Here is an 11714-nt window from a genome sequence, read left to right as displayed (position 1 = left end):
GGTGTTTGGATTAGGTCGGGACATGGTTGGCAGTCAAACGTAACTCAAATTCGATTCTAGTCGTAATGAGAGGTAGGCGTGGGCTAAATTTGGCCAGACTTCAGCCAAACTCGGCTGGTGTTCGAGGGAAGGTTCTGAATGTCTGACAGAGAATCGAGTCGGCCTTTCCGACAGTTTACTGACCTCTTGCCCCAGATTTTTGTTTGAACCCCAGCCAGCCAGCGAGAGATTGTGTAAACACAGGCTAACTGATATCCGTCCATTTTATCCTCACGACACGAACATTTTACAAAAAGAATTTACTCCTCTATCCTCTTCAACATTTAAAGTTTCTAAAAGGTATAATCTACGATTCTAGAAATACATGCTTTTGTGGACTAGTTTACTGCTCAAGTTTTAACCCTAATTTCGTGACAAACATCCGCAATTATGTTACCGTGTATTGTAGTACAGGGACCTTGACACAGTTGAGCGAGGCCACTAGAGTGCATTCAATGACCCAATGGCCCGCATAGAAAACATGGCATGGCTACGTAGTACAGCTAAGGAAAACGTTTTAAAAAATTACAAAAAAAGTCTGCCAATACTACAATATGAGTTTGGAATTAATTTCTAAATTAAAAAAAAAAAACGATTTCTTGACTTAACAAGAGTGTTTATATTATAACATAAGGTGTTTATTGTGAAGTCTATACAAAGGCACAATTGTCGTTGTGCATGTGTCAATGGTCGTGTGAGCACGTGTATAGTCAACAGTAGAAACACCTGATGACCTATTTCCAAGTTATCGTCTGCAGATCTGTCATTCTTATAGCGGGGGACGATGTCCCAGAGTGTTGAAATGAAAACAATGTTTTTAGGAAGTTCAAATGTGTCGTCACACCATACCAAAAGTGAGGGAACAACATTGGTGAATGAATTGTTTTTCCCTTCCCTCTTTGTTTCCTTGTTTGTGTGTGCGTTTGTGTGTGTGTGTGTGTTTGTGTGTGTGTGTGTGTGCGTGCGTGCGTGCGTGCGTGTGTGTATGTGTGTGTGTCTGTCTGTGTGTATGTCTGTGTGTGTGTCTGTGTGTGTGTCTGTGTGTGTGTGTGTAAGGCTAACATGGATCGTCTTCATACATGCATTTGGAGGAAAGGCTAGGTCTTGATGAGACCTCATGGTTTTGGCCCCTGGCGGGTTATCATGGCACAGCAGCTAGTTTTGATAACTCATAATCTGGACATGCTAGGATCACGAACTAAGGCATGGTAGATATATTTTGCTTTTGCCAAATATTGCAGACGAAACCGTATTTCATTTTCCTTATTTTGCGAAATAGTTGCTGAGATTGATGAATGTCTCTAGTAGGGGGGGTTGCAGGGTTTTACGATGTGAAATGCCTTTCTAGCGACAATCTGCACTGAAAATAAGAATTCTAACGCCATTTTCTCTTCATCTACAAACAGAGCTGTCGTCACAACTGCTCAACAAAAACTCGGCACATCTGCTCAACAAGTGACGTAAACCTCCCTGCAGACGACAGCGGCGGTCTCGATCCAAGATGGAGAACGGACGCGCCTCCCGTCGCCATGACTACGACGACAAGGCGTTCACTGAGGCTGCGCGAGATTTGAACGGCACCATCATGGCGGACACGCATGAGAAGGAAGAGGACGTGCGATGCGGTATTCTGTGCTGCAAACCCAAGTAAGGGTTCCATCTTATTTCACAGAAATAACTGCATTTTCGGAAGTTTGAAAATGATTTGGAAACTAATTTTAACATTAGATCGCCATTTTCAGGGTATTTTATTACTGCTATTAACTTTTATTGTCACTATGTACGATGCGGTAACTCCTTTTGCCAATATACCTTTCAGCTTCTCTTCCTTCCTTCCCTCCTTTCCTTCCTTCCTTCCTTCCTTCTTTCCTTCCTTCCTTCCTTCCTTCCTTCCTTCCTTCCCTCCTTTCCTTCTTTCCGTCCTTCCTTCCTCACTACCTCGTTTGCTTCCTTCTTTTCTTCCTTCCTACCTCCTTTCGTTTTTGCTTTTTGTTTCTTACATTCCTTATTTGCTTCCTTCCTCCATTCTTTCTACGTTCCTTTCTTCCCCTTTCATCAATCAATCAATCAATTAATCAATTAATCAATCAATCAATTCAGTAATAGATGCATTGATTATTATCCCTGTCCCTCAGATGGGCTGCCTGGCTGGCCAACCCGAAGTTGTTCGTTCTGTGCTGGTGTCTCGCCATTTTGATGAACATCATCCTGGCGGCAGGATACTTGAACGGTGTCCTCACTACCCTGGAAAAAAGGTCCGATCACATGCCTTTTTATGTATCCTTCCGCTTGATTTTCTCTTTGTTTTATACTTTCCATACATGTAGGTTAACTCTACATTATACATGTATGTTGACCAAATTGTCGAGAAATAGTAGTAAAATAGTAGAATGCGATGTCGCTGACATAAAATGGTTGCTTGTTTTGTATCGTACGTTGGTTCTAGCTATTTATTGGTGGCACCAAAAAATAAATGGACAAAGCGTAGCTTGTTTTAGGGATATTTCAAATGCTTCAAGTATGAAATTATGATAAAAAATGTGATCGACAGACAGACATTTTGCTGCATTGGATGCCCTTAGGGAACTAAATTTAAAGATTATCATAATATGATACTTTTTCCGTAGGTTCCAGCTGACGAGTAAGGACCTGGGTATCGTGGCCAGCGCCGCGGACATCGGCAGTATGGTGACGGTACTCTTCGTCACGTATTACGGGGGAAAACCTGGCAACAGCCGCCCCAAAATACTCGGTAAGTACTATGATTACACAGATGAACTTCAATCGTAGCTAGGAAGGTAACATTTGCAAAGCAAATGCATAACTAGAAAGGTAGCATTTACAAAGCAAATGCATAATGTTTATCTTCGTATATGGTTTGCTCTTCTAATACTCAAATACATGTACATTCATATATATGATCAGACAGGAGTCTACATCCCTCCTATAAAATTACAACATTATGTAACCCAACACCAGTTACTATGGTGACCGACGTCAACAAATCAGGCCATTGGCTAGGTCAGAGGTTAGTGTTTGGAACAGAAGAAGAAGAAACGTAGTAAAAACAATATGTTTTCCTTCGGTAAACATAATAATGATGTTTAACTAGTACCTTCGCATATGGTCTGCTCTGTTACTCAAACACGTTCACATATACGGCGACAGGAGTCTAAATCCCTCCTGCTATAAAATTGCAACATGATGTAACCCAACACTAGTTACCATGGTGACAGACGTATGGTTCAGGTCATTTGCCTTATTTGTTTGGAGAAGAAAAAGAAGAGGGGGAAGAAGAAACAGAGCAAAAATCAAACAAGACTGGCAATGAAAACATACATTGCCATGGCGACAGTGGTTGCTGTTAGGGTTATTGTTTGCATGGAACTGTCATTATTTTATGATTTTGAGGAAGACTTGGTACCTGTTAAGTCTAGACAGATACAGTGCACTCCTTCCCTGAGTGTATAGTGAACGAGCCCCTGGGTCGGTCTTCCCAAAGGTTTCCAGGAATGTGGGCATAGATGGGGGTCAGAGACATGCCTGTGGACATTCCATTCCTGTGGACAAAATGCCTGTACCATTCCTAGAATTCTTGCAGACTGCACACAATACTGTACCATTAGGCTCCTCCCTGAGACGTCGCCAAAAAGAGAAAAGTCTGACACGGAATATTTTCCAACATTTTTCTGAAGGAGTGGGGCTGTTGGGCCTGGCGCTGGGGGCTTTCCTCTCAGGACTGCCGCATTTCGTCGCGCCTGCGTACGAGGTGGACCCTGAGAGCATACCGAACTTCTCATCACTGGAAAACAAGGTGCTTCACTTTACTCCTCTCCCCCTTTCTCTCCCTCTTTCTGTCTCTTAGTCATTTCTTTCTCCTTTCTTCTTTCCTTCTTTCCTTTCTCTTTTCAATCCGCTTTAGTTTATATCTATAAGCACTTTTTCAACTGGCTAAGTTCTTTTTCTTGAAGCCACCATTTTAAAAGACTCAAACGCGTTTCATGCTTCTACAGTTCAATTTCTGGAATTTAAGCAAATTGTTTTCTTGTTTTATGTTGCTACTGAATCCTGACGTGATTCTACTTGAACAGTTAAACATAATTATTGTCTCAATTGTTGTTTCAATTATTGTTTTGGTTATTCAATTATTGTATTTATTATTTTGGTACAGTATTTTTGTCACAATTACCATCATTGTTATTTTCTTTGTATATATTGTTTATTGAAATTGGCATTTCTATCTTACATGTAATTTTGGTCAGGGAGTCTAAAGGATACTCCTGCTTTCCCATGGCCTTTTACCATATGTAAATAAAGTTGAAATGAATAAAAAAATAAATAATTTTAAACTCAGTTTTATCATGTAGTTTGCTAACACTAACTGCTACTCGTAGCATTTGCTCAATTAACAGCATTTGCGCAATAAATCATATGCCATACCTAACGCCCTAGAAAACATTACGTAGCTGCCATGTTGCTTCACCTATGCTTGCTTCATATTTTCACCTTTTGCCTCTTACAATAGGATGGAGAAAATGTTTCTACAATCGACAGGGTAATAGTATGAGCCTCGACCCTATTTTTGCCGTTCTTCGCTTTTAGTTTTAGTGCTTATTAATTCGCCGTTTGCTTTTAGTGTTTTAACACTCATTTTTACTGACCACTTCGATTGTATGAATAGCAAAGTTCTTTGGTTAAAGCCATTTATTTTTCACGAGCCGACGTTTCGATGACCGTCTGTCATCTTCATCAGGGCAATTCTGACTGGTTTGCTGTGCACTGACGCTAGATGTTACTTGGTGCATAGTGCACTAAAGGTGTTACATAGTTCACAGTAAACCAGTAAGAATTGCCCTGATGAAGATGACAGACGGTCATCGAAACGTCGGCTCGTGAAAAAGAAATGGTTGTGATCAAAGAACTTTGCTATTCATTCGTTTACCAACCTGATGAAGTTATTTACGCACTTCGATTGTACTTTCTAAATAAGCCAAACAAATACCTCCAGTATAACTCACAGTACAGTGTCTCAATGGTGTATGTTTCCTTTCCCGTTAGGATGTGTGCCTGGCGAACAAGACCAACACTTACTGCGGGGAAGAAGAAGCCGCAGCCGCGTCAGCACAGGGGGGATGGTTCGCTCTCCTTGTTTTCGGACAGGTACAGCTGTGTAAAATCATAGCCTCTACCAGGCTTTGGGAGGCGGCTGGAAGGAGTAGAAATTGGCCAAATAGATAAATAACATGGTTGCATGCACACACCGGCAAACCTGTACTCTCCAGCGGACCAACTCCCCTGCCATGCCATCTCTTATATATGTCATCTCTTTCCCATCCGCGGATCCAGAGGGGGGCGCACCCGGCGCGCGCCCCCCCGTTCGACTGAGCAAAAAAAAATTTTTTTTTTTAATAATAAAACGACTGGCCAAACACAGAATCGTAGAAGAAATACAAGGGTTACAACTACTGGTAGTTCTTCAAGGACACGCGCCGCGGACTGTAGTCTACAGGGCCGGGGGGGAGCGCCGGGGAGCGCCGGCACTTGTCAACAGTCCGTGAAATTAGCGGGCACGCCCCGCCACGCGCCACTCAAACTTCTCACCCCGCTCTTGGTTTGGCTCCCGCCGTGCTAACGGCGTCTGTCTTTTGAAGACACTGTCACGGCGACACGGCACTGTGCCGTGTCGCTGTCTTCAAAAGTGACGCCGGTCTTTCCTCCCGGATGCCCACTGAACTTAAATCATTCCTTGTAAAGAGAATACATAACTTCGGGAGCGCCGTGATGCTTCCAATTTATTTCGTGTCAGCGGATGACAAAAAATTGAATGGAGCCACCGTGCCTGCTGGAACCTGACTGGACCACGGAAATTCAAAAATTAGCTCGACCAAGGACATCTTGGCTCGACCTAGTCAATGTGCTTTAGTCTATCAAAATTTCCGGTGGGAGTCAAAGGGATTCACAATGATGTGTTAAGTGTTAGAAACAAAGAATTAATTGAGTCTTACCATATGCATATTTCGAACTTACGTTCTCTGGGGGAGTCTGGAGATCAGAGAAAGTCCTGCGCCGCAAGTGGTAAGGTTTTCCGCAGGAAATAGTCCTCAGTATGGGGTGATGTGATTGTAGTGGCACATGGCCATGAAAGTATTTATGAAAATTATTTGAATCATACGCTGATGGAGAATAAACGATGGGGAATCATAAGGTATTCAATGTTTTTCTTGTAGCCCAAGACTCTTTGTGCTATGCTATACGTATAATTAGATCTGTTTAGTTAGACCCTTTGTTTTGTGACAGGTTTCTTTTATGTACCGATCAATGAACCTGGTAAACATGACAATACATTATAAGGGCAAACGTGTGATATTAGCAACTCCGTGTAGTGCATCGTTTCAATTTTGTAGGAAGGCGATAATTCTCAGGGACGGCCGTATGGTCTCACAACCCTCCTTCACGTTCATGATAAACGGTACTTCATGCATCTGCCGTCTGTGACACAGACAGAAAGTCTGAAGGCGGCAGCCACAAAGCGGTGACATCTCTGTCGTGGACTTCCTAAGTTTCGAGACGTAAGAATACAGCAAAGACGCCGATGCAAATGTGATAAAGCATGGTGCATCTTCTATTAATTAGCACGTGGAAGTCCAACCCTAATAAATGAGAAGTCGAGCAGCCCCTATCATTCCAGTCCGTCCCTTGATACGAGTGTGTTCATCAGCCTATCGATACTGCATGCCGCGCTCAGAGGCTTGAGTTTCCCGTTATATATTTATTGGCGGCACGGCCAGTTATACTCTTACTCTCGCGTCCTGATTGAACTGTGGTACTGCCCTGGCATTCAAGTTACAGCTCGTCGTTTAGTTGGCACCTTAGAAACTTTTAGTCTCGAGAGACGGCCGGCGGCATTGGAGTCAGCCCTCGGGCTCCGGATCGTGACACAACCGACGGGACACGTGCTGATGCGAGAACAACTGATCAAGTAAGTAATTATATATCTGAACTAGTGATGCCTAAACTTGGTAAAAGTACACAACTTGATACCCAAATATATGTTCTGTAATTTGCAACTCCTTCTTGTGCTTGTACAATGTATTTTATTAGAAAGTCATCAGCGATTTTCGGTCAACTCGCGCTAAATTTGTATCTAGTATCAAACGGCCTTTGCCTGAATAATTATAGCAGCTAAGTTAGACAACCGTTGAATAAAAGCAAAAAATGACTAGTTCACATTGGTAATAAGGACTGTCCGTCGCTAACAAGATTCTGATCAGAATGAGTAGTTCTAAAATCTGACGTTCGTAATGCTGTGGTCGCAATTCACACACGTGGCCGGCCAGGCAGCTTTTGAGAACGAAAAGTACGATATATAAGGCAACAAAACACAGAAAAGTTTTAATAATAATCATGGGCACTATTTCTGTATATACTTGATATGTATATATGTATTGTTCTTCGTTCATGCAAACAAAGCTAGCCTCCTTCTCAGACTTGTTGGGCGTCAGCGTTTTTTTTTTTTGCGAGCGACGCGAGTAATATGCCGCTTAGGGACGATTTTGCCGCCGTGGTTTCGCGCGAAACCTAATAAGCTTCTCTCCGCGGCAAAAACTCCCTCGGCAGAAAATCGTCCCTTCGCGGCATATTACTCGCGTCGCTCACAGAAAAAAATAACGCCGACGCCCGACAAGTTTAAGAAGGAGGCTACAGTCCAGCTGGGCCCCGGTTTAGAAATGTGACCTAAGCATAAGGAATGCAAATAATACATGATGGCACACATGTGCTAAGTATAGCTGACAGTGAAGTAACTCAGGATTTTTGACACGTTCTGGTTTCCTTTTGTTAATTAACTCGCTCATGATGAGGTGATAGATCGCCACATAAAATACTTGGGGTTGTGACAACAGAGTAACAAATCTGTTTTAATCGTATTTTCTAGAGAGTCCAGAGAGTAGAGTATGGAACCAAGGAAAAAGAAAAAAGGGGCACATCAGCCAGATCTACATAGATTTTTCGGTGCTGCATCCTCCCAGTCTGGCTCAGTCGCCCAGTCAGATCCAGAGTCTCAGGGCAGCGCGGAACCTTCGACTTCATCTGTAGCGGACACCACGGCGTCCACGTCGCAAGTTGCAACTTCTTCTAGTCATGAAGACCGCGCCTTGGACATCTCCAACTTCACGGACGGGAACGTTGATGACGTCACCAAGTACCGACTCATCCAGGAGAGATGCCCGCCCACTGGATTCAAGTTCCCGCCTAGAATGTACAAGGACAAGCGAAGGCCAGGTGGGGTCATGAACAGGTACTGTCAGAGAGACTGGTTGGACCAACACAAGTTCCTGGCATATTCGACAGCAAAGGATGGCCTGTACTGCCTTTGTTGTACGCTGTTTCCTACAACATCATCACATGGACAACCCAGCCTTTTAGTCAAGCGTCCGTACACGAACTGGAAGGACGCCAAGGCAGACATGCAAGACCACGACGCAAAGTGCCAGTACCATAAAAACTCCCTGGCGAAGATGACAGCATTTGTCGAAACGATGCAGAACCCGGACCGTCGCATTGACCTATCAATGTCGTCACAGTCAGCCGAACGCGTTGAGAAGAACCGCGCCTTCCTTGTCTCGGTTCTAAAATGCCTGGAGCTGTGTGGCCGGCAGGGATTCGCTCTCCGCGGACATCGCGACGACAGCACAGCAGACCCCTTCTCCAACAAAGGGAACTTCCATGCCCTGCTGCAGCTGAGGGTGGATGCCGGAGATGTGGCTTTGAAAGAACACCTGGACACCTGTGCTAGGAACGCAACTTACGTGTCCAAAACGTCACAGAACCAACTTCTGGACTGTATGAAACAGTTCATTCAAGAGACAATCGTCCATGAAATAGACAGTCAAGAGTTCGGGGCGCACTTTGGAATCATGGCCGATGAGGTGACGGACGTTAGCAACTGGGAGCAGTTAGGACTACTTGTCCGTTACACTAAGGACGGCAAACCAGTAGAGAGGCTGCTCCTCTTCGCAGCGTGTGAAGAAATCACCGGAAGGGCCCTGTGCGACACCATAGTTGGCGAACTCAGAAAGGTCAGCCTAGATCCGGCAAACTGCAGGGCCCAGTGTTTCGATGGCGCTGGGAACATGGCAGGGGTGCGGAATGGATGCGCGGCAAACTTCAAGAGGACGGCGGCACCTAGAGCGCCCTATTTCCATTGCGCCAGCCATGACTTGAACCTCGCCCTTTGCAAGGCCTGCAAGGTACAAGACATTCAGTGTATGCTAGAAACGCTGAAAACAGTAGGGCTTTTCTTTAAGTACTCACCGAAGAGACAGCGGGAGCTGGAAAGGGCGATTGACAGAGGGAACGAAGAAAGGGTTGCTGCTGGTCTCAAACCATGGAAGAAAACCAAAATCAAGCCCATGTGTGAGACCAGATGGGTGGAGAAACACACCTGTCTGGAGGACTTCGCTGAGCTACACAAACCGCTGGTGGAGTGTTTGGAAGCAATCACGATAGAGGCGGGATGGGACGCCAAGGCACGCACAGAAGCCGGCGGACTGCTGTCACAAGTGAACAAGCCTGCATTCCTGTGCGCCTTTCAGTCAGCCTTGTTCATCCTCGGCTTCACCAAGCCTCTCAGTGTTTTGTTGCAAGGCAGTACAATGGACGTCGTCACGGCCTATGAAAAAGTGGACCACGTCCTGACGGAGATGCGGGCCATCAGACAGAGTGCGGAGGAGGAATTCTCACGTGTGTTCCGTACAGCCACTGAGATGGCGGAGAGGGTCGGCAACAATATGGAGATTCCGCGGAGATGTGGGAGGCAAACACAGCGGAGCAATGTGGAGGCTGACTCACCTGAAGTCTACTTCAGAAGGTCCGTGTTCCTGCCATTTGTCGACAGTATGGTGGAGCAGCTCGCGACGCGCTTCCAGCAGCTTACAGCACATGCCTGCCGCGCCCTTCTGCTAATCCCATCCAACCTTGACAACCTCCAGGAAGATCACATCCAGCAACTACAACAGTTCTACGAGCCCGACCTACCATCTCCCCACACATTCAGACAGGAGATTCGACTATGGCGAACGCAGTGGCAGGGTGTTCCGGACAAACCACATTCACTAGAGTTAACCACCTGTCATCCATCCAGCAACCCAAGGGTCTACCCAAATGTGTGTAAAATGTTACACCTCCTGCTGTTGACCCCGGTGACAAGTGCCGGCGTGGAGAGGGCGAACTCAGCACTCAGGTTTGTCAAGAATGCGTACAGGAGCACCATGGGCGAAGATCGTCTCAACGCGCTTCTACTCCTGTTCGTTCATAGGGACATTCCGCTTGATTACGATAAGATCGTTAACACGTACGCGACACGTCATCCCCGCAGAATGCTCTTTGTGAACCCACTGTCTGATTGAAAGAGACTGCCATAGACTGTCATAGACTGTTAACGTCGTTGGTTTAAACTACCAGTTGAATTCTGAAGTAGTTTACGTTTATATCTGAATAGCATGTATAGAGTAGCTTTATATTTCCTGTAGGTAGTTTACGCTAGAAGGAGTTGCCAGTCACCCTTCCTCAGACCTGTATTGTTTACGCTAGAAGTTGATATCATGTACATGTCAAGTAAGTGTAAAACGTCAACAGCCATACTTCCTGTAGAACTACATAGCAGTATAGCCGTTGAAAAAGTACTGTATTATGCTTCCTGCCTTGTAAATTGAGTTGTGGTCGTCTGCGAGGAAAGACTCACTGGACTGGCCGCGTACACTTTGGAAAGATTGTCTGTACACTTAGACGCCGTTAGCACGGCGGGAGCCAAAACAACAGCGGGGTGAGAAGTTTGAGTGGCGCGTGGCGGGGCGTGCCCGCTAATTTCATGGTGTAAAATCTGACTCTGTTGACACGTGCCGACGCTCCGTCACCTCGGCCCTGTATAGTGCGAAAACATGTGAAGAGTTAAACTGATCTAAAGTATCCTAGTAGCCCTGCAGTACTAGTAAATTGTACTTTACGCTAGAGGAATATAGCATGCGAGAACAATGACTGCGTGATATAGGCTGAACATAGACGGCATGCAACATGTAACTTATTCAGAGATGTTGAATAAAAACGAGTATGGATCTTTAATACACGACTGTAGACTCCTAAAATGAGTAGTGTTTCTGTTCAGGACAGTAGTAAAACTACAGTTTCAACGGGCATTCCGCAATTAACAGTAGTACAAGGGATGCGCTAGACGAAATGTCGAGCCCAGTCTTGTTGGCGGGGAGCGGATCTTGAGTAGCGGACTAAAGCTAACAAGGCTGGATACCAGGCTAGGTTGCGTTGTTTACAAGCCGTCGGGCCGACAGATATTCACGCATTGTTGTGACGTCCCCCCGCGATCGGATAATGATTGAAGTGATCTGGCGGGCGGCATTTCCTTTTGTACTTGGTTCTCTTGTTTCGTGAGCTAAAATCACTCGCGAACTCTTTATTTACCCCGTCTTGTGAAATTGAGTCCTCGCGGACATACATACTTTGACAAGTAGTTTATTTTCTCGGCCATAAATGTACCGACCGGCAAAAATATGCTATGAAAAAAAGCAACATTAGTTCGTCTTTTATTTGCCCAGAAATGGCCCTAAAATACACCAGAGAGCCTCTAAATTTTAAAAATTTCCTGGGGGAGGCCCCCCAGACCC

The 11714-nt window shown here is 45.1% G+C and overlaps 1 protein-coding gene across 1 annotated transcript in view; it reads left to right on the top strand.

The window, feature by feature from the left end:
- The first annotated feature begins 1447 nt into the window (after positions 1-1447).
- LOC109479446 (solute carrier organic anion transporter family member 3A1-like) overlaps positions 1448-11714 on the top strand; it is a 27850-nt gene continuing 17583 nt past the window's right edge. The window contains exons 1-5 of the mRNA XM_019781410.1: positions 1448-1686; positions 2175-2294; positions 2667-2791; positions 3735-3853; positions 5098-5199. Coding sequence (XP_019636969.1) covers positions 1541-1686; positions 2175-2294; positions 2667-2791; positions 3735-3853; positions 5098-5199 — 612 coding nt within the window. The 5' untranslated portion in view covers positions 1448-1540. The remainder of the gene's footprint in view (positions 1687-2174; positions 2295-2666; positions 2792-3734; positions 3854-5097; positions 5200-11714) is intronic.

Source organism: Branchiostoma belcheri, unplaced genomic scaffold (genome assembly GCF_001625305.1).
Source record: "Branchiostoma belcheri isolate BF01 breed outbred unplaced genomic scaffold, Haploidv18h27 scaffold49, whole genome shotgun sequence".
Taxonomy (NCBI): Eukaryota; Metazoa; Chordata; class Leptocardii; order Amphioxiformes; family Branchiostomatidae; genus Branchiostoma; species Branchiostoma belcheri.
Note: the sequence above shows the minus strand (reverse complement) of the source record. Positions and strands in the feature narration are given on the sequence as shown.